A 22,920-nucleotide genomic window follows, 5' to 3' on the forward strand; every position below is an offset into this window, starting at 1 on the left:
TATTTTGTTTGCCACTCTTCAATTTTCAACAGTAGTAAACAATATCAAACACCGAACATGGAAAAAATCAACTGAAATATTCAAGGTAACCTAACCATATACCGACAGGTTCGAAGAACAGACTGAAAAAATATTTTAGGCATCCAATAATTGAATATTTGCTTGTCGTGTTTTGTGTAGAATATATTTGATCAGTACACGTTGACCAAATTTTATCTGTCAAAAAGAGTCAACTATTTGGCTTCGGTCAAACAGTGTATGAGCACCCTTACTGGTTAGCTTCTAAAGGTGGCCGTACACTGTTTGCCCGGAGGTCAAATATTTGATATTTTTTGACAGATAAGGTTTGATTTGATATCTGTACAAACACTATTTTGTTTGCCACTCTTCAATTTTAAACAGTAGTAAACAATATCAAACACCGAACATGGAAAAAAATCAACTGAAATATCCAAGGTAACCTAACCATATACCGACAGGTTCGAAGAACAGACTGAAAAAATATTTTAGGCATCCAATAATTGAATATTTGCTTGTCGTGTTTTGTGTAGAATATATTTGATCAGTACACGTTGACCAAATTTTATCTGTCAAAAAGAGTCAAATATTTGGCTTCGGTCAAACAGTGTATGAGCACCCTAACTGAGTAGCCTCCGCTAGTAATTTTCATGTCATCTGCCAAAACATGGAAAATTTAGAAGCAAGCTCTCCCTCTCGGTCGACCGGCTTCAAGCCAATCGATATACTCGATGAGCAGTTTGCTCATTATCTGGAACTGGCTAGACAGCTGCTTCCGAAAATTAAAACCCACGCTGGTAAGACGAAACAAATCCAACACGTTTAATTTCATCTCTGGAAAATCCTTCTTCCCGTTTTCGGTAGATCGTCAAATATGCTCGAAGTATATAACGCGCTGCTGCCGGATGAGCAACACCACCCATACGGCCAAAAGCTACCGTAATGAGTTCTTCCGCTACTTTCTGAAAGTGGTGGAAGCAACCATAGCGAACCAATTGCACTATGTTGAAATGGTAGGTATTGAGAAGTCGCCCGTCTTATCGTTGGGTGGTTTGCAGAGGTATGATCAGGGGTGTTCGTCTTGTGCGAGTGTAAATATATCATTCTATATAATTTAATCCAGGTGGTTTTTGTGATCCCAAGATGTATTTGTTGTCGTCTCTATCCAACTTTGTTTTTATATATTCAGCATTATCGTAGATAGTTCCATATATTATGGTAACTAGGATATGTTTTCAACGATTGAAATGCTGTTAACCAATTTTTTACAAATTTTGGATTTAACTGTTTTGAACTTCATTGGTCACGATTTTCGGTAAAATGCAACTATTTTCGGAATTGCTTTTTAAATTCATATTCAATTATTTTTTAAACTAGTATTCGTGCTAAGGTCACAAAACGTTATAAAAAAATTGTTGAAAAATTTTTAGCGGAAAATTTTAAAACATAGCTTTGGAGTAAAATTGATCAATCTATTTTTTCATGGTTTTCTCGTGTTTTTTTTTTATCTTCGCTTATTTTTCGTCGGCCTATTTCCGCCACTTTAGTGCCAATCACCGACAACAGGGAGGCGACTCCACCTGTTCCTACCTATCAGACTCAACAACTCATGAGCCGGGCCAACTTCTTTTACTTCCCCTCCGAAGGAAGACGTAACCAGAGATTTTTCGCCTCAGAAAATCCCAACGACGCCAGCTGGGTTTTCTCGTGTTGTTCGCAGAAAAAATGTAGATGGATTCACCGATTACTTTGCTTCTTCTTGAATGGCACTACGTTCCAAGAGGAACTTCACCGTCTCAACGTAGTATTACTTGCGTCATTTTTTATTTGTACTTAGTTGAGATTTCTATGCCGATTTCTTTGTTTTCGGACATTGAAATGGGTTTTTGGATACCACATTTTAATTTAATCAACCTAAAGGCGTGGTCGCGCCTTCGTATCTCGATTTAAAGTTGAACGGAAACCGAATTTATAAGTTGAACGGAAACCATTCATGTAATCCAAATGTGGCCTAAAATCCTTGAAATGGTCACCAATGTTCTAGTTTTGACAAATTCTGAAGTTCGATAAGTCGCATTATGAGTTTTGGTTCTGGTCATAAAGAGTTCGCTTCCCTCGGAAACCTCATCCGGAACATATCCAGGAGACATCAATATATATTGGAATAATAACAGCGCATTTTCAACTGTTGAGGATAAATATTTAATTTCAGTTCTTGCACCCACCCGTCTTTGGTAAAATCGAGTCATTTTGAACAAAGATAAAACTTTTTATGTTGGTTTAAACAACACTCAAATATTTCCCGCGCGCAGGATGAATAACTAAACAAACAGTATGATAACTCCTGAAGTTGATTGATATAATGGTACTGTTAGATTAGTGGGTTTTTGGATGCAGAGTTATCTCGAGTGAAATTCAAGTTGCCTGGTGATAAACAAAAATTATATTTCGTGGTGATTTTCTGTTAAATTGAATTTTACCACTTGTTTCAATAGTAATCGAGACTATTTGACTACTGTTCCAAATCCTAAAGTATCGGCTGGGTTTGAATTAATATGTTTAGCGGCTATCAATATCGTTTTCATGTGCTGATAATATGTTTCTCTATCATCATATAAATCATATAAAAATGATTAAATTCAATCACGTATTTATTTTATATTCTGCTTCTTCTTCTTCCTCTGCTTCTTTTTAATATTATTATTATTGTGTGTTATTAACGTTTTGAAAGGAAAAGCCCACCTTAAAACTAATTACTAAAATATCGATCCTGCCAGGAGTCGAACCTGGAATCTTCTGATCCGTAGTCAGACGCGTTATCCATTGCGCCACAGGACCTATTGTACAACACAGGGTATCTCAGAAACTTCAACTTGAAATAAGATTAGCTTGTAAGTTAATACACACCCGATAAAATATTAGAGGAGCCAAGTGTGACATCAAAATCTCTAAGCGATTTTTGAAACGCTGTAACTTTGATATTAAGAAATAATAGCTATAAGCAACTAGTTTTGGAATATAACGCATGAATATTTCTAGATATTGACGTTTCATGCAATTTTAAGGCATTTGGCACCATTTTTTTTTCGAAAACAAAGTCCGATGAGCTGAAATTCTGCATAGGGTGTTTTTTCGAGGAGGTGAAAATTTTGTTTGAGGTAACTTTTTGAAATGTCATTTCAAAACATTTTTTTTGTCAAAAATGATACTCTGCAACTTAGTTTTTTTTTGGAATACGAAACGAAACGTATGGTTTTGGGTACCAATAAAAATAGTTATCTCGATTTTTCATTCGGAACTTGTTGCGAAATGCTGAATTGCACGATAATATACCCTTTGCAAAATATTAGCTCTTAAAACCATACGTTTCGTCTCGTACTTCAAAAAAAGACGGGTGGGTAATGTCGGGGACATAACCGGAGTGACGTAGGACTATACAAAGGGGACAGCTTTTGTTAAATATATATTTTAAATATATTGTTTTATTTTCCTCTCCTACGTGAATACCTACCTATCTACCTGAAAAATGGATTAGTTTACTGTTTACTCTTTATGAATATGTTGATGGTTCTGAAAAGAACCTTTGGTGTTGTGTTTTTGTTTTCACTCGATATTCCCATCTTGTTCGGTTAAACCTTCCTGTTTAGCTATTGCGTTTGCCACTCGCCACAGCTTTCACAGTTGGAAATTTTTTTCCCATCCAGCTTGGAACATGTTGTTCAGTAAATTACATTTAATGCGACGTGCCGGAGAAACACTTTGCCACTCACTGAAACTAATTGTTGCCTTGATGAGCGCCGAACCGAAGCTGCTCTGTTCTTGATGCGGGTTTTCTGATTGTCGTGAGCAGCTTTGCAAGCCAACTCGAGCACTCCGACGGCCGAAAATCTATAATCGCTGTTAGGTATACTGGTGCTCCGGCACCAATCCGTTCGGCCTAGTTACCCTTGCGGAGCAATCAGTGAATGCGACCAACAGGGAACTGGAGACCTGCACGGTTCGAGTGAGACTTTGCCTTTCCCTTAACTTGTCCTCCTTTGTTACGTCCACGATGCCGATGCCGTACAACCGCGCGGGTTTACGGTTTGAAAGAAAATAAGATATTTTTTTGGGGTCCGCGTGTTTTATACTCTAGCGGTGCACACTCACAGGATAGAGACAAATCGGCAGACTCAGCCAGAGGGGCGAGTCCAACGAGACGAACGAATGAGCGTTAAAAGGGAGCGATGGCAAAAAAATACATCGATGGAAAGAAAAATACATTCATTACGATTTGTTCGCTCGTTGGATTCACATGCAGGCTAAAAAGGGTCCTTTTCAGGATCACAAAATTATCTTCAATCTAAAGAGTTTATTGTTTTGTTATCACACGACATTCCCATCTTGTTCGGCTAAACCTTCCTGTTTAGCGATTTATTGCCACTCGCCACAGCTTTCACAGTTGGAAAATTTCTTCCCATCCAGCTTTGTGACATGTTGTACAGTAAATTACATTCAATGCGACGTGCCGAAGCGCCACTCAGTGTCGCATTGGAGGCGATTTTAACCTGTAATTGAACATTTGCGATGACAGTGGTACAGTGTCGACTTTCAATGTGGGGTCATAATTTGGATCTCTATGTTTACAAAAATGTCCAACTAAATAAGTCGCATTACATGTCCGTCCAATTAGCTAAATGTCGAACTAATTGTAAATTACTGTACTTTCAATCTGGAAACAATTCAAGAATTGGTGAAAATTGAATAATCAGGAAAGTCCCCAACTATCAATAAGCTCAGAACAACTGCCAAATTCACATACTCATCAGATCCTGGCAAACAAATGATGAAACAATATCATTTAACAGTATCATCAATTATTTGTGTTTTATTATTATTTTGGATAATGTTTTAGAAAGCATTGAACTGTATTTCCTAAACTCTTTTTTGGAAGGTTTAATGGCCCTGAAAAGCGCCTTGTTTTATGGAATGGTTCCAATTTAGAAAACTTAGTACTCGTGGTTTTGAAAAAAAACATTTCGAACGCCCTCGATGCCGCCTTGTTCTGGATTTGCCACCAAGAACAAACTTTTTTCTTCTGCTACCTGCTGCCGTTTTGCGATTGCGTTTGCCACTCGCCACTCGCTGCAACTGCCTGTTGTCTTGATGTCCACCGAACCGAATTTGTTCTGTTCCGAATGCGGGTTTTCTTATCGTCGCGAGCAGCTTTGCCAGCTAACTCGATCACTTCGGCGGCCGAAACTATATAACGCCGACTAGGTGGACTGGTGCACTGGTACTAACGCGCTCGGCCTAGCTACCCTTGCGGGAAACTCCAGACCAACGCGATTCGAGCGGGATTTTGCCTTTCCCTTCACTTTTCCTCCTTTGCCATGTCCAGACATGGCTGCTTGGGTTGGTTTGTTGATGTGTTGTGATGCGAACTGATGTGGTGTACGGTTTGAATGAGAATGATCGTTACGGAAGGAAGGAAGGTCTTGAATTATAGAGACTTTAAACTTTTGCAGTTCATTCGTCTCTAGCCTTGAGAAAGGCCCTTTGAAAACTCTACTCTACTCCAGCGCTACCACCTCCGCCCTCTTGCCTTGAGAAAGGCACTCGATCCCTCGCCGTCCAGCTCGTCCAGCAACGATGTTGTCCAGTCGGTGTCCACACAAAGAATGATCGTTACGGCAGCGGAGCGGGGATTTTTAAGCTGACTGGCTGGCTCGAGAATTACGCATGTGTGAGACTGCGACCAATGTTTCGTTAATTTTTTTCTTTTTCTTTTCCAATCGTGCTTCATTCTATTTCGCTGCTGCTCTGGTTGCCCGTTTTGGTCGGTACGATTTGAGGAGCACAAAATGGACCAATCAAAAATGGGCACATAGTGCATTTTGACAATGCTTGATATTTCACAATTATTCAATTATTTATTTCAAGAAAAATGAAATGTTATTCGTTATGATAGATGCGTAGATATATTTCCTATCAATTGCCTAGAAATGCTCGAGTTATAAGCGTTCCAAATCTTGCATTTTTTCCTACTTGTTCAGTGCCTAGATTTCCATTTCACCCCCTATATCTTCCGGTTAGACGTAGTCCTACGTCAAAAAAAAGTCCAAGTGTGTCGATTTTTGACAATTTTGTTTAGTTGTTTATAGCGTCATCCGATATTTTCGTTACTCCAAGTCGTTATGCCTACATCGTATTTCGAAAATATCTTGTTTTCAAAATATTTATAATTAATATCCAACAATGAGCAATAAGTTATCTGTATATAACATTATTTAGTTCATATTTTTTTGCCATGCGATTTGTGTTGTTCAACAGGTCCTGTGGCGCAATGGATAACGCGTCTGACTACGGATCAGAAGATTCCAGGTTCGACTCCTGGCAGGATCGATATTTTGGGTGAATTAATTTGAAGATTTTACATCTAATATCCCCGCTACCATTTTCTCTAATTGAACGAAAATAAAGGAGGCCATAAAAATCAAAAGTAGAAAAAAATAGGGGCGAGAACTGAAGCCGAATGATACGTTGGTATCAGTGTTTTTATTACGGAAATGGCCTAACGTGGAAGTGAGAAAATCAATATAATATTTATTATTTTTATAATATTTTATAGTTTTAATATTTTTAAATTTAATATTTGAATAATTCCATGTAGTCTTTCAACAAAATTTAGGGTAAATAGGGCAACTAGTAAATGCAAATCGATTTTTCTTCATGAAAATCACACTTAATCGATACGAGTTTGGGTTTGTTGAAAAGCCCCAAGTTTCTAGTTGCTAATGCTACCATAAGGTGTTATGTTTTTCAACGATTTTCCTTAAAGAGGAATTATGATCATGGTTTGACCACCTCTGATCATGATTTGCCCAAAAAATGTTCATGGTTTGTCCAGTTTTAGAAATCACCATTTTTGAATGAAACTATTCGAATTCACAAGTAGATGTTGCATTTATCATTGCTTGAGTTTACTGTCATCATATTGATCCATTCATAATTAAGGAATTTGAAAAGTGTCCACCTCAACACTCTCATCACAGAGAAACTTTATTCCTGCTATGCGTGAAGGACACAATAAACAAACTGCAGCGCGCCAAGCGGTTGCCATAGAAATCATATGGACAAAACAACATTAGTGAATTGGACAACTCATGATCAGAATTGAGGTCGTTTTTTTTTTTTTTTTTTTAATAATTCGTTTATTTGTACAGGCTCAGTTACATAGGTTTAAAGAAGCCAAACTCTCAACTATACTTTTACTATTAAGATGTTTTCTTAATTCTACGGTTAATGAAATAGGAAACCGATTACTCGCGGTCGACTCGAGTTTAGAAGGGTGACACATTTTCTTTAGGAAAAGGATGGGATGTAAGGAGATTGTAACCATGTTCACACTCACACTCACACTCACTTTCACATTCATACTCACACATCACACTGAATTCTTAAACTATCCTCACATCTAATATGTATTAACAATTTAACTTATTCTAATGTTAGGGAACCGATAGCTCGCGAAGGACGAAAAGGAGGAGAAAATGGGGGGGAAAGTATGTAAGAACAATCACACTCGAAGATCGATATCTTTAAGGAAAACATATATTTGGGACATGTAATCAAGGTCTAACCGAGCCAACACATCTCTCACCGGCACATTGGGCTGCCTTCCTCGAGATCGAAGGGAGTTTTCTAAATTCGATCTGGCGACAAAATATATGAATTGAGGTCGTTGAAATGCGTTAATTTAGTGATTTAGCTATGTAAATCCGATACAAATGGTGTGCAAGCATGATGTTTACAATATTTGTAAGTGTTATAATCTAGCAAAGGTCTGAATACGTGCGAAATGAGGGGCGCATTGACACCAATAGAAGATGTATTTTATAATCCTTCCGTAAAAATATACTATAGAACTACTGTAAATAATGGAAAAGACAATTTTATTTAGATGTTTTGGAACGTTCGAATACCTTATTTGACACAGGAGCGCTGAATTAGAGCATTCTAAAAAGTGGACAAGCCATGATCATATTTTCGACTGGACAAACCCAAATCACTTATCTTACCTTTTCTATATGATTTGCAGCATTTACAAAGAAACTTTGCATAGGTCATCAATTACATTTTATGATCAATGGGATGGATTCATTAGTAGGATTTATGAGCTTAAAATAGCTCAAGTTACTGGTTTTACCTACCATTAAGCTAAACATATAAGTAATCTCTCTCTTATTTACGCTATATGTACAGGGTTTTCCATTTCGGGCTTCCGAAAGTATACAGCCCTGCGCTGACAACCGTTTGACATAGCTGTCAACCAAAGCGTCATATCGTTAGTTGAATGTCTGCCATTTTACAATATGGATCGTTTTAGCATCGCACAACGTGTTAATTTAGTTGAATTATACTATAAAAATGATGAAAAACCGGCAAATGTTTTTCGAGCATTACGGACGGATTTTGGTCGTCATGGACGGCCTACAGAGCACACAATCGCTAATGTAGTGCGTAAATTCGAACAAACTGGATCCGTAGCGGATATTGTGAAACCTGTGCATCATCGTAATGTGCGTTCGGCCGAAAATATTGTTGCTGTTGCTGCCAGTGTGGAGGATGACCCGAATGTTACGATTCCACGGCGTGCTCAGCAATTGGTCTTGTCAAACACATCATTGTGGCGAATTTTTGCATTTGGACTTGCACCTACATCCATATAAAGTCCAACAGGTACAAAAATTAGAGCGTGGTGACCATGGAATGCGTCGGGCATACGTCGATTGGGTGAACGAACAACAGCAGCAAAATGCTGAATTTTCGCATCAAATTTTCTTCAGCGATGAGGCACATTTCGAGCTCGGTGGCTATGTGAACACCCAAAATTTCCGTATATGGGGCTCAGAAAATCCACACGTGATTGTTGAGAGGCCATTGCATCCGCCAAAAGTCACTGTTTGGTGCGCATTATGGTCTGGTGGAGTCATCGGGCCGTATTTCTTTGAAAATGAGGACGGCGAGACGGTAACTGTGAATGGTGAGCGCTATGGCCGCATGTTAACCGATTTTTTTTTGCCACAAATTGAAGATATGGATACGGATGACATGTGGTTTCAGCAGGACGGCGCCCCGTGCCACACAACACGACCGAACATGGCCATATTGCGAACGAAATTTGAGGGACGCATAATTTCGCGTTTTGGTGATGCTAATTGGTCGTCCAGATCATGCGATTTGAAGCCGCTAGACTTTTTTTGTGGGGTTATGCGAAAGACCGTGTCTATGCCAACTCTCCGCAAACTCTTGAACATTTGAAAGACAACATTCGTGAAGTTATGACCGAGATACCGCCCCATATGTGCCGAAAACTCATCGAAAATTACCTGTTCCGGATCAAGGTGTGCGAGGAAGCCCTAGGTGGACATTTGAATGATGTTGTATTTCACACATAATGGCATAAACCAAACTTTAATTTGAAATAAAAGTTTCATCGAAATTCGAATTCTAAGTGTGTTTTATTTCAATTTACTTTCGAAATTTAAAGTTGGAAAACCCTGTATATATTGTTTTTGCGTATACTAGACTTCAGTTTGATAGTCGCATTGGTACAATTATACTCGAAGTGGTGTGCCTTTCGTGCCTTTCGCAGTTTCATCCGAATTTCACAAAAGATTCATACATTTTGATGCATTTTCCTGATTTTTTTTTCTACAGGACAGTGAACTTGAGCCAATGAAGGATGAAGTGAAACAAATCTACCGTTGGTCCGACGACCGAAAACGCTACGTTGCGGCCAAAATCATTCCTAACTACGCTACAATTGTTTATATGGCTGTGTGCGACGATCCTGAGCAAGGATGGGATAATGGTGGTTTTGGGTGCTATGAATTTTAATTAGAACGCTAATTTTTAGATTGATGGTATGATCGTTTTTATTTATATTAAAACTTGGAGTTATTCGGTTAAATATGTTTTTTCTTCACCAGGAACCTTATCTGTTACTAGTTGTATTTTTCACATAAAATTTCACATTGAAGCCGGATTGTTGGATGATTTAGGTCACATATGTTGTTTATGACCACGTTCCTTGATTTCGTTCAAGAGTTATTCTATTTAGTTATTATTAGTTCAATTAATATACATCCAAAAGCAAATATTCAAGAATAACCCTAGAATTTTTTTTTCGAAAAATCCATTGTTTTCCGCGTTACAGTCATTTTAGTAAGGCGGTGTCTAATTTACACTGGGTTTCACAACTATAGAACCACTCATTTTTTCTGAGTTTCCAGAGATATGTAAGAAGTAGGTTGAATTGAAGTATATAGTGTAGGAAATAGTGTCAAAACCTCGAATGGGTTATTTGAACTAATTGAGAACTAAAGATGACCTATGAATTAGAAAATTATTGTAATTCATGTGAAATTGGCGTTAATTTTGTAAAGGAGTGAGAGTTTTTCCATCTGGTCCTATAGTTATGAAACACTGGAATTTCTGTTTTTTGAATGTTTCGCGCCTAAACACAACAATAAAGTTCAAATGGCCAGTTTTTTAAATGAAGGTAGTTATTATATCTTACACTATATAATTCAATTCAACCGACCTCTTATATATCTCTGGAAACTCAGAAAAAATAAGTGGTTCTATAGTTGTGAAACGCAGTGTATTACTGCTATAACAATTAACTTCAAATGCATTTTCCTCGAAACAATTTTTTTTCAAATTGGCGTACATAATATCCCAAGTTCTACTGAACCGATTTATGTCGTAATCTGTATGCATCTCTCTATCGAATGAACCAATAAAAACTGTGTTTTTTTCTCATTTTACTATTCCTAATAAATCAGGGAACGTTAGAAAAAATTTTTCAAACACCATTTTCTTCATGAAGCGGCCGCTATTTAGTCAAAAAAAACTTTGACTAGTCCGAGGTTCATGCGATAGCGGCATCTTCGCTAATTCGGAATCTGTTCTATATTTTTGTTTCAGATAACCAGAAAAGCTGGAACGAAAAGTACGCGATGGCACAACTTTTTTTGAACCCCCTCACTTCATCAGCTTGTAACTATGCTAATAATGTATATATAATAAATATTTTTTTTAATCACTTTTTGTAGATAGATAAACAAATGATGATGTAGTGGTTAGTAAAAAAAATTATTTTATTGCTTCGGAGCTCAAAAAAACGTCCGTTATTCGTGCCTCTACACTAGAATACCCCCTTAAATTTAAAAAAACTTTCCGAAATTCGGATTGAATTGAATTTTTGAACTAATGAACCACGAGAACCGCTGAGAGATTGAATTATCGATTCGTGCTCATTTATTCATCCACAATGTTTCTACACCCCGTTCTGAGATTAGATCTTCTTCACAACATTATTTCGTCAATACACCCGGTCCATAGCTGCAGGTAATCTAATATTCGAATCACATATAACCAGCTCACCTGACACTGCATTCAAAACTGAACAGACTGTTTTTGTGCACACATGAGTATGTGCCACCAGGATTCTCGTTTCATGTTTTGCTCGTAGCATGATATCGGATCTCAGAGAATATTCGCACTAAATTTCTCATCTATTCCGAAACCATCACCTGTTACAGCGTTTGCGATGTGTTGCATCTCATTCACAGGATACCCCCGCATTTTGCGCATTTTAGGTTGATTGCAGAGTCAATGTGGAATTGCTTTCGGAGGATGAAATATACTTCCTAATGCCAGAACGCAAGGTATAATGTTGCTTTTCATTGCGTATTACATTTATTTTATTTTAGTATTCAATTTTCAATTTTGGTTGCTGACACAAAGGTGTATCGGCTAAAGTTTGTCCTACCATTCCACATTTTTATCTTATATCTATTTGACTCAGTTAGTGCACGAAAGCGCATTATTGATATACACATTCTGAATCAGTAGTTGATTATGAAAATAAACATGACATCGTGTAAACCACGACAAACCGTTTATACGAATGAGAAAACTGAAGTCAACAAAAGTAAAACACCGCACCGCGTTGTTCTATTTTTATCAGTCACGATAATAGATTCGAACTTCCTACTCTATTTTGATCTTTTTTGTGCAATTGGTATATTTAGTAGCTAGCGTACAATGGATATGAAAATAAATATACATTTCTATTCGGTCTTTGAGAACTAAAAACATCCAAGTGAGATTTCTCCATATCAAATTAGTCCACCTATAAAACGATCGATCCTGCCAGGAGTCGAACCTGGAATCTTCTGATCCGTAGTCAGACGCGTTATCCATTGCGCCACAGGACCTGTGCACACAGTCAACAAAACTAACAATAATATAATTCAACCGTTGAATAAGAAGCTGTGGTGTCCAAAGTTGACGATCACTTCCATGGTTCAAAAGTTGCAATTTATAAATTATTGATCAGTATAGGAAAAATTAACATTAGATACACTAGAGACGAAAACTAATAATGCTGCATCACATATCAACGTAAACTTTTTTTTTTCTATCTGTATTATAGTGACCTTCAACTCAATTGGCTGGTTCGTCACTTACAAATATCAACGTAAACGACGTAGATATGTAAATACTTAAAATCAATACATAAGGTTAAGTTTAATTTTGAAAATAAAATAATCAAACCCTCATCGAGAATATCGCGTTTGTATGGTCGAAAGTTGCGGGAGAAGCGAATGAACCCTGAGAGTTTAAAGCCTCTTTAATTCAATAAAGCAGCAGTAGCAAGTTGCTGGACAAGAAGTCAGGATGGCCGAGCGGTCTAAGGCGCTACGTTCAGGTCGTAGTCTTCTCTGAAGGCGTGGGTTCGAATCCCACTTCTGACAAATATATGTATCTTTTTAATGTTTGACTAATAATTTAGAAAAAATAATAGTTATGTCCGAATAGGCATCAGAAAACTCTAATGAAACTCTAATGATAAAATAATTTATATTGTTTTACAAATAACAAGAATTGATTATGTTATTCAAGTCAAGCAAACCGGGTGTTCAGTTCTAAAAGTATCGCTTTGCCAGTATAAATATATACAAATGACTAACTTAAAATGAAATAATTTGCAGTCAACCAAGATTCATGAAAAATATATGTACCTTATTCTATAAGACAAGTCAACGTTACTTCGCTTATCTCGTTCGTTTCGGTGTTACAGGAACCGATCACAACGAATATCACAGTCGTTTGACGCAACCACTCGAAAGCTATTCAGTCAAACGAGTCGTCGTCAAAATGCGTTTTGATGTGTTGGTTTCCCTTGTTGATTTGAAGCATCGATATTTGTCTTCAGAAATTGTTACGTGGCTCGGTCAGAATTTGCTAATGCATGTTCGAAAATAAAACTATCAAGTTGATTTCAGAAATTAAATACTTTAGTGATTTTTGAACATTCGCAAACAACACATTTAAATGTAAACATTGTACTTCATATGCCTATTCCATTTGTTGTTTCAAAAATCTTGATACCGCACGAACAAAAATTCAACTTTAGATCAGTGTTTCATAAAATAAACAATATTCATTCTGATAATTCTATCTTTATTTTTATGATACAACTTTTTATGATACAACTTTTTATGATACAACTGTAAATCATTAAAAAAACATAAATGCTTATAAATATTAGGCTGTCAAAAAAGTCCTGCGGTATTTCCGCGAGGCGTCGTTGTAAGCGCGTAGTTCTAGTTGTATTCATTGTATCGAATCATACTATAGCTTGTTGGAAAGGAATAATCTATTATGAGCTGCTTCCCTATGGCCAAACGCTCAATTCGGACCTGTACTGCCAACAACTGGACCGCTTGAAGGTAGCACTCATGAAAAAGAGGCCATCTTTGATAAACAGAGGCCGCATTGTCATCCATCAGAACAACGCCAGGCCACACACTTCTTTGGTGACGCGCCAGAAGCTTCGGGAGCTCGGATGGGAGGTTCTTTTGCATCCGCCGTATAGTCCGGACCTTGCACCAAGTGACTACCACCTGTTTTTGTCCATGGCGAACGAGCTAGGTAGTCAGAAGTTAGCCACAAAAGAGGCCTGTGAAAATTGGCTATCCGAGTTTTTTGCCAATAAGGAAGCGAGCTTCTATAACAGGGGTATTATGAAGTTGGCATCTCGTTGGGAACAAGTCATCGAACAAAACGGCGCATATTTGACTTAAAACAGATGATTGTTACTAATTTTATGAACAAATGAAAATTCAAAAAAAATACCGCAGGACTTTTTCGACAGCCTAATATGATTGAATGAATAAATATTGCTCCAATTTTTCCATTGGATAGAAACGTCTGAGTGATGAAACCATATTCTGGAAGAAAAATACCGATAAAACAAATGGATATATGCCACTTCTTCGTTTTGCTACGATATAAGGATTTTGGTATTAAGAAAAGAATTTTATTAAAATTTTTGATGTTCGGTCTATTTTTGTATTTTTTCTCCAAATTAAAAAAAATCACTCTACATTTGGTATACATTTTTTATGGAATTTTTTTTAGTTTTTCTACAAATGAGTTTTTGGTTATCCTTCCTTCTCTATAGAAAAAAAATCCTGTTTTCAAGAGATAAGCGACGAGGTTCATCGCCATTTATATAAATAAAAATGGATAGCCAAATGTGTTGATAAGCGCAAAATCCGAAGAAAAAAAATTAAATATTCACGGAAAACTCTGAAGGAAAGTTGAAAAATTCAAATTGAATTCCCATTTGTTCTGCAATGACATCGTGATCCATTGTCCAACTGAAATTTTGCATTGAGGGAATTGATTTTTGTGTTGATTGAAGAATCTTGAACGAGAATTTGGTCTTATACTAATGATATAAACTATTAACAAGTCACTTTTTTTGTATAAATCTTAGAAAATTCATTGAAAAAATTAGAGAAAAATATTGTCATGGTTTTAGAAAGTGTTGTGTGAATCTGACTCTGCCTATTCCGATAAATAGTATCACTGTTTACGCGTATTCAACGAAATGTTAAAAATTGTATTGCAATACTTGGTGGAAATAGAAAGATTTAGTACACTAGGCCAGGAAAGTGTTCAGATATAGCTCATTCAGATCAGATCATCGGTCTTAAATTTCTTGCCAGCGAGCATTCAGGTCTGCGAACAGAAAATACTCGCTGGGGACCAAATCTGGAGAATACGGTGGATGCGGAAGCAATCGAAGCCCAATTCATGCAATTTTGCCATCGTTTCCATTGATTTGTGATTTTTACATTTTTTTCACAATAACAAAAATGTTGCTTCACTCTCAAATGCTGTAACTCACGAATCAATCGTCCGATTGCTGTCAAATTTTGACACGTATCCATTGAAAGATGGTGCTTTGTGATAGTCAAGTAGATTTTTGCAAAAGGGCCCCCCCCCTCTTGACGTCCACGTTATGAACTTTTTAGCCGGAATGTTATATATCAAACTTCATGTGACCAACAATATCATTTTGATTATAAGGGCGCAAAAATGAACGTTTTGTCAGAAGTGGGATTCGAACCCACGCCTTCAGAGAAGACTACGACCTGAACGTAGCGCCTTAGACCGCTCGGCCATCCTGACATGTTCTTTTGACTGTGTTTGAACAGCAATTTACGATGAGTGAACAATTTCGCAGAAAAAATGTATATTTGCGAGATGTTTGATACTATTTTGTGTAGGTTACAGGATGTCACTGTTTGTTTCTACCGGTCTTGTGGCGCAATGGATAACGCGTCTGACTACGGATCAGAAGATTCCAGGTTCGACTCCTGGCAGGATCGACTTAATTTTTAAACTCTCTTACCATAAATAAATATGTTAATCGATTCAGATCAAACACCACGCCACATAGCTTATAGCGATGAGCCCCAATCATAACTCTATTCTAGTTTCTGGATTCTTCGTAAACTTATTACCTCTGGTGTGGTTGATACATGGTACTTTTAAGAGGTATAGATTTACAAATAAGGATAAAATTCAGATAAATAGTGTTAAATGCCACAAGCTAGGCTTTATTTGAAAAAAAACCTGCCATTTTATTTTGAATATGATTTCCAGCATATAGTTACCTCGTCTGACTAGAAGGGAGTTCAATTTAGGTCCGATTTCAGATATTCGACATTTTGCAGCAATGAAGGCCGTATATCAGTGATAACGTACGGAATGTTATATTCAAATGCGTCGGCTTTTTTCATCTAGTTCCTTTCTTACCCTATTTGAACCCCTAGGATTACATGTTGTCGAAGGTAAGCGAGCAAAAAGTGTCTACATTGTCCCAGTTCATGGTCGTGATCCTCCGAATTCTGGACGAAATGCCGATTGAAGTCGAGCGTGCAGCCAGCGACTGGTTTGAAAAATCTTTTATGTTGGTCAAAAATATTAAAGATGTTGTTATCTTGAAACAGCTCGAAAGTTGCTAAAATTAATTGTTCTGATAGACGATTATGTCGACCGTAGAATGGACGAAGAGCCCGATGAAACCAAACCATTTCGAATTGAACTATCGATTTCGTAAAAAAGATTGCACAATTTGCAGGCGCTTGGAAATTGTTTACTGAACACAGCTGTTTGAGCACGCGTTGAAACGTGATTCCAGCAAATATTAAATATGCTATATTCTACAAATTTATTTCGATAAAGCCGGAAATACGATCCAGGCGCCTGTTAATATGAGTAGAGTTTATGGTACTGATACAGTAATAGCCAGTCACGTGAAATATTCGTTAAATGCATTATATTCCGGTAAAATTGATGAAATATTGATAAGATAATAAAAACGGAAATCGAATGTAGCGGTCATAGAAGCAATTTTTCGATTTTACTGACGTCAACCTGAATTTTTGAAACTGAATTAAGAAATGGATAATTGATAATTTTGCTGTTCTGCGGTGGTTTTGCTAAGTATTATTCCCATTTAGTTCGCATTATTAACCATGATTAGGGTTGTCAATTAAATATATTAAAATGAGGAAGAAATAAGGATGGCTCATATTGGGTCCGAAAAGTACGAAAAGTTCATGCCGATTTCTGAGAAAACAAAAGCATGATTTTATAGGCAGCCATCTCTCACGAAGCCATAAAATTATATTCTCCCAGAACGTATTTGTTTTCTCGTATGTTTGTGCTGGTCATAGAGCTGAAGTTTTATTTATTGAGATGATTTTACAGGGATTCTTTTATCATTTATTTTTCTTCTCAATAATGTACAACATCACTTCAGTAAATTAGAAAGGAATCAATATTAAGACTTTCTCTTGATTCAACGTCCATACTTTGGATTGAATTTTTACTCACCAAATTAACAAAGCGTACCAACAGTGGATGAATCGTTGATTTTTTTTTTAATTTTGATGTTATTTGATTCAATAATAGATATGTTCACTATACATTGACAGGAATCCTATTTTTTTCTCGGATAGTTTTCATTCTGATAAAGTATAAAGTACAAAAAAAAATCAGAATCATTCCTGAAAAATCAGGCAAAATAGAGTGTTTGTCTGGATATTAGGAATCTCTGAACATAATAGTAATACACAGAATTAACATCAAAGTTTCCTTATCTTGGAATAAAATTTTGTTTATTGAGCTAAATATTTTGATTTTATTGGGTCATATAACTACCAGTCGGAGTCGGTAAAATTTTTTCGACTCCAACTTCGACTCCTAATACAATGAAATCCCTTCCGACTCCGACTCCGTAGCCCTGGTAATACTTACTCAATTGCATTGGAATAAGCGCCTGTGAGAATTTCCGTAAAATTTATGTTGATAGCATAAAATTCAAAAAGCAACCAAGAAGAAGCGCGATGTTAAATAAATTTGTCATACCTTTCCCAAAATTGAGACATCTTCCGGCGGAGAAATATATATATATATATATATATATATATATATATATTTTTATTTTTTTTTTTCAAATTTTCGTATAAAATAGAAGTCATGAAGAAACTTTAAAAAAGTCACGGGAGTGTCGTGTCCGGGACACGACCGCATAGTTGACGTAGGATTCCGTTAGGCTATCTGTTGAGTTTGGATATGTTTGAAGAATTACATCGTAAAACTCCTCGATAATGATTTGGTGGCCCTGAAAAGAGCCGTTTGGTTGTTGGGTATTGTTTGTTAACTCCACCAGTGTTTACCGTGGATGATGACAGAAGGATGGTAAGCAGTCGTTGGATGGTGCGTATCAGATAAAAGATACCGAAGTGGAACGAGATATGATGAAAACTGCCCTCTGTGATCCTAGAGATGGCTCCTGTGTTGTGTATGGATGAAATAAATAAAAAAAAAATCACCAATTTTTATTTAATGTAAAGAAAACTTATTTGAAATAGAAAGAGTATTTTTTTATATTTTTTACTTTCTGAGTGTTTATCCAATGAAGCTTATACCTAACGACCCGTTCTCGAGCGAGAACAAACCTTGGTTTTTATTTATGAAAATTGAAATAGATTGTTTCATATATCAAGTCATTTTCAACACAACTGCTACCATATACAATTTTATACTCACCCTTGTGCTAAATTTTTCACAATGAACGATTGAAATTGAAATATGAAATTTCACGAAGCAACCATCATTCAAGTTCCAAATTAAAAATTTATTTGCTAGAATTTATCGAATCACTCACCTTACTTGCAATATAAAAGTGCCCCCGATTTGCTTATATTTGCAATGTCGTTTTTCCCCAGGAAGCTTGGTTTTGATGTCTCTGTTAGGGACCCGCCACATGTGTCGTCAATTTCAACCAAACCAATATTTCCGTTAGGATAGGGGTTGAGATTTTTCAATTGTTCGATGGTTAGTTTCATGACAAATATTATTTTCTTCAATATAAAAAATTGTTATGGAGTGCCGAAATCGATTGACGCAATAATCTCATCAATCCATCATGAAATGACTGAGCAATAAGCGTTAGAAATTGGACAATTATCACGATGTGCTCGATTTTCGATTCTCAATTTGTACCCCAATATGTTCCCGAAAGACGTAATCCTACGTCAAAATGAGTACAAGACGGTATAACTATTTTTGACAAACTTTGTAGAACATCGAATTTTTATGAATTTTAGAAACTTCGAATATTTGTATATATATACAAATAATTGTTTGTTAACATTTTTAACCACAAATTATGAATCTTGGTGTGATTTAAAATAAAAAGCTCTTTATAAATCTCCTTCTAAATGCAGCCATTCTCGAGATATTTGAAAAATCATTTCTAATTTATTGGCTTTTTCAATTTTAATTTTTTTTTAAATTTATATATGCATTATGTATTTTTTTTTATAAAATAGAAGTCATGTAGAAATTTTTAAAAAAGTAGTCCAAGGTGGTAAAACTATTTTTGACGAACTTTTTGGAACATCGAATTTTCTACACTTCGAATTTTCGTATATTAACAATCATTTTTAGCCACAAATTATAAATTCTGATGTGATTCAAAACAAAATAGCTCTTTATCAATCTCCTTCTAAATGCAGCTATTCTCAAGATATTTAAAAAAATATTTCAAATTTATTGTTTTTTATGTTTTATGTTTAATATGTTTGTCGTGTTATACCGCCATGTTCATGAAATTTTATGTATTTGCTTATGAGTTACAACAAATTTTCCAAATACATCATTATGGTAAAACTATATGTTTAAATATTACGTTGGAAAACATTATCGCTACACCCAAACTATCTTTGGCTGAAAACATTTCATCTTTGACAGAAATAAAGCCATTTTGTGTTCGGGAGAGTCAAATGGGCAAATAATGAGATGTTTTAAAGCTTAAAAAAGGTTTGTATGTATGCGAGCAAAGCAGACATCTCTTTCTGTTTTCTTTTCGCGTTTCATTTGGGATTGTGCAAAAAAAAGTCCATACGACGTCAATGGGGATTGAACCAAGGCCGGTTGGAATGCAAAGCTATTTAATACGACCACGCTATTCATATAATGTTTCAAATGTTTTTCAATGTAACTCCTAAACATATATTTTTCATCAATTGTCATCATTCGCTTAGGGTGCGTGTTTAGGGAAACGCATGGAAAACGAATAATCAAGAGTGGTTGTGCTGTATCGCTATGAAAAGCACAGTGTACAGATTCTAAAAATGAACATTTGTCAGAAGTGGGATTCGAACCCACGCCTTCAGAGAAGACTACGACCTGAACGTAGCGCCTTAGACCGCTCGGCCATCCTGACATGTTCCATTTCGTCTTTTCAATCAACAATTAACGTGGAATTTATGAGATGCTGAATAATATATAAGGGAAACAAAGAAAATTAAATGCAAATATGTTCACCATCATGAAAAATCATACACCCTATTTCATAATGTTAGAACAACTCGATTTTTTTTTTCCAGAGTTATATAAAAGCTCGATTGAACATATCTCGAATACGGATCAGAAGATTCCATTTTCGACTCCTGGCAGGATCGACTTATTTTGAAAATTTTCTTAATATAAATATGGTAATACGTTGAACACCGTTGTTCTCTTCAACACCAGAGACCTAGTGTGGGGAGAGCATATTTGAGAGATAAATCGATGAACCATAGAAAATGATGGTCCGTTCCCTACATCGACCATTGGAATGGCCCTACCTACCAAATTTCCAGGAGTGCCAAATAAAAGTTGTCACAAGTCAGCATATTTCCAGATTGTGCGAAGGATAGATGCATCAATCAAACAAAATGGGTGTGTTGAAAAGCATAAATGAGCAATTTATCAGCGTACAAGTTTCAACATAGCACAACTGGGTACGCAGAATTGTTTGTTTCGTATTGTTTTGGAACTAACGATGAGCTACGAATTATGAATTTGTTGCAATTTCTTCTTCTTCTTGAGAGGCTCTAACGTTCCTAGAGGAACTTCGCCGTCTCAACGTAGTATTACTTGCGTCATTTTTATTAGTACTTAGATGAGATTTCTACGCAAAATAACACGCCTTGAATGCATTCTGAATGACAAGTTCTAAAATACGCGTGACCACAGTGCAAGTCGGAGAAAATTCCTTTGACGAAAAATTCCCCGACCAAAAAGGGAATCGAACCCGAACCCCCGGCATGATAATGTGTGACGCTAACCACTCGGCCACGGGAGCACATGATTGTTGCAATTTTTTTTTCCTGACGGGGCCGGGAGTTCAATATTTTGACAATTTTTGTCTTACGACTAAAGGGTGTGTCACATCAAATTGCATCACGGAAAAAACGCTGTAGAAATTTAATTTTTAGGAATTATATCTTCAGCTTTCGCTTATAATCAGATAAGAGTGTATAGATCACGTTGGCCATGCTTCACTGTCGATTTTTCGTAAATTTGGAAAAATGTCGTCGAACGAAAAAGAGCGTCGTGAATTAATCCTGTGCACTCATTTCGAGAATCCGGAGTTGTCACATCGGGACATCGGTAAGATGCTGGGAATCGTCCAATCCACGGTCAGCAGAGTACTAAAACGATACTTCGAAAACCTAACCATCGACCGGAAGGTGAAGAACGGCAAAAATGGATGCTCCGTCAGTGAAAAAGATCACTAGCGCGAAGTTAAGCAGTTTAGACGTGATCCGAGAAGTTCGGTCCGGGATGTCGCCAATAAGCTGAATTTGTCAAGTTCATTCGTCCAGCGGACCAAGCAGCGGGAGGGCCTGCGTACATACAAGGTTCAGAAGGCTCCTAACCACGACGAAAGGCAAAACATGGTGGGGAAGACGCGAGCCCGGAAGCTGTACACCGCAATGCTGACGAAACCGCATTGCCTGGTAATGGACGACGAAACCTACGTCAAAGCGGACTTTCGTCAGCTGCCGGGCCTGTTGTTCTTCTCCGCAGAGGACAAATTCAGCGTTCCGGAGGAGATTCGCAAGCAGAAACTATCCAAGTTTGCCAAGAAGTACATGGTGTGACAAGCGATCTGCTCTTGCGGAAAGCGGAGCGCCTCCTTCGTGATGACCGGCACGGTAAACGGGCAGGTTTACCTTAAGGAGTGCCTACAGAAGCGCTTACTACCACTATTGAAGCAGCACGAGGGCCCGACCATCTTCTGGCCGGATCTAGCTTCGTGCCACTATTCAAAGGACGTGTTGGAGTGGTACGAAGCCAACGGGGTCACTTTCGTGCCAAAGGAAATGAACCCGCCCAACGCGCCGGAGCTTCGCCCAATAGAGAAATATTGGGCGATTATGAAGCAGGCCCTCCGGAAGAACCCAAAAGTTATCAAATCGGAGGCGGACTTCAAGAGAAAATGGATTTCTGTTAAAAAAAAACTACAACTTGACGTTGTACAGAACCTTATGGACGGGGTAAAGAGGAAGGTGCGAGCATACGGGCTTGGGCTCGAAGTATGAATAAAAAGAAAATGCCAAAAATTGTTTAATAGTTTTTATTTTACTGTCTAAAATTTTCAAAAGGATCGGTCTACTGGGCGAATTTCTACAGCGTTTTTTCCGTGATGCAATTTGATGTGACACACCCTTTATGTTAGTAATATGTAACCGATTACTTGCGGTTGGCTCGAGGTTAGTATGTATTACAAAGTTTCTCATGATTGGGATGTTGCAGTCTCCAGTACTATGTATGTGTGGCCGACACGGGATACTTCCTATTGGGGTGCAACTGATCATTAATCAGCGACGCCCCCCTAGTCTGTACCTCATATCAATCGTGGTGCATCTCTCTTGACTCGAGGAATCCAGGGTAGAATGGTCACTGGGCGGTACAATCTTCAGCTCGTGTAGAGTTGTCATGAGCGGTACAACCTTTGGCTCTTGTTGAATGTTCAGTTGCCTGCACAACCTTCGACCTGTGTATCTGTAAAGAGTATGTGTATGTATTGCCGCGACTAAGTAAAAGTTTATCGATCGGATAGGAGGGATATGATACAGGGATACAACGGAGGAAACATCATTAACGCGATAAAGATGCGCGTTTAGGTTGTAGTGATTGGACATAAGC

General features: G+C 37.2%; 1 protein-coding gene and 7 non-coding genes across 8 annotated transcripts; 4 read left to right on the top strand and 4 right to left on the bottom strand.

Moving 5' to 3' along the window:
- The first annotated feature begins 685 nt into the window (after positions 1-685).
- On the top strand, positions 686-9,920 carry LOC129780160 (uncharacterized). The gene is made up of 3 exons (XM_055788140.1): positions 686-815; positions 883-1,031; positions 9,721-9,920. The coding sequence occupies exons 1-3, from the start codon at positions 686-688 to the stop codon at positions 9,898-9,900; spliced, it is 459 nt and encodes a 152-aa protein (XP_055644115.1). The 3' UTR covers positions 9,901-9,920.
- Trnar-acg (transfer RNA arginine (anticodon ACG)) lies at positions 2,784-2,856 on the bottom strand. Its single transcript has one exon. It is a non-coding gene; the product is annotated as a tRNA-Arg (tRNA).
- On the top strand, positions 6,330-6,402 carry Trnar-acg (transfer RNA arginine (anticodon ACG)). The gene has a single exon. It is a non-coding gene; the product is annotated as a tRNA-Arg (tRNA).
- A 2,294-nt stretch (positions 9,921-12,214) lies between the features above and the next one.
- Positions 12,215-12,287, bottom strand: Trnar-acg (transfer RNA arginine (anticodon ACG)). The gene has a single exon. It is a non-coding gene; the product is annotated as a tRNA-Arg (tRNA).
- Positions 12,288-12,744: 457 nt separating this feature from the next.
- On the top strand, positions 12,745-12,827 carry Trnal-cag (transfer RNA leucine (anticodon CAG)). The gene has a single exon. It is a non-coding gene; the product is annotated as a tRNA-Leu (tRNA).
- Positions 12,828-15,472: 2,645 nt separating this feature from the next.
- Trnal-cag (transfer RNA leucine (anticodon CAG)) lies at positions 15,473-15,555 on the bottom strand. The gene has a single exon. It is a non-coding gene; the product is annotated as a tRNA-Leu (tRNA).
- A 127-nt stretch (positions 15,556-15,682) lies between these two features.
- Trnar-acg (transfer RNA arginine (anticodon ACG)) lies at positions 15,683-15,755 on the top strand. Its single transcript has one exon. It is a non-coding gene; the product is annotated as a tRNA-Arg (tRNA).
- A 4,329-nt stretch (positions 15,756-20,084) lies between these two features.
- Positions 20,085-20,167, bottom strand: Trnal-cag (transfer RNA leucine (anticodon CAG)). The gene has a single exon. It is a non-coding gene; the product is annotated as a tRNA-Leu (tRNA).
- Between the last annotated feature and the right edge of the window lie 2,753 nt (positions 20,168-22,920).

The sequence above is a fragment of the Toxorhynchites rutilus genome, chromosome 3 (assembly GCF_029784135.1).
Source record: "Toxorhynchites rutilus septentrionalis strain SRP chromosome 3, ASM2978413v1, whole genome shotgun sequence".
Classification (NCBI taxonomy): Eukaryota; Metazoa; Arthropoda; class Insecta; order Diptera; family Culicidae; genus Toxorhynchites; species Toxorhynchites rutilus.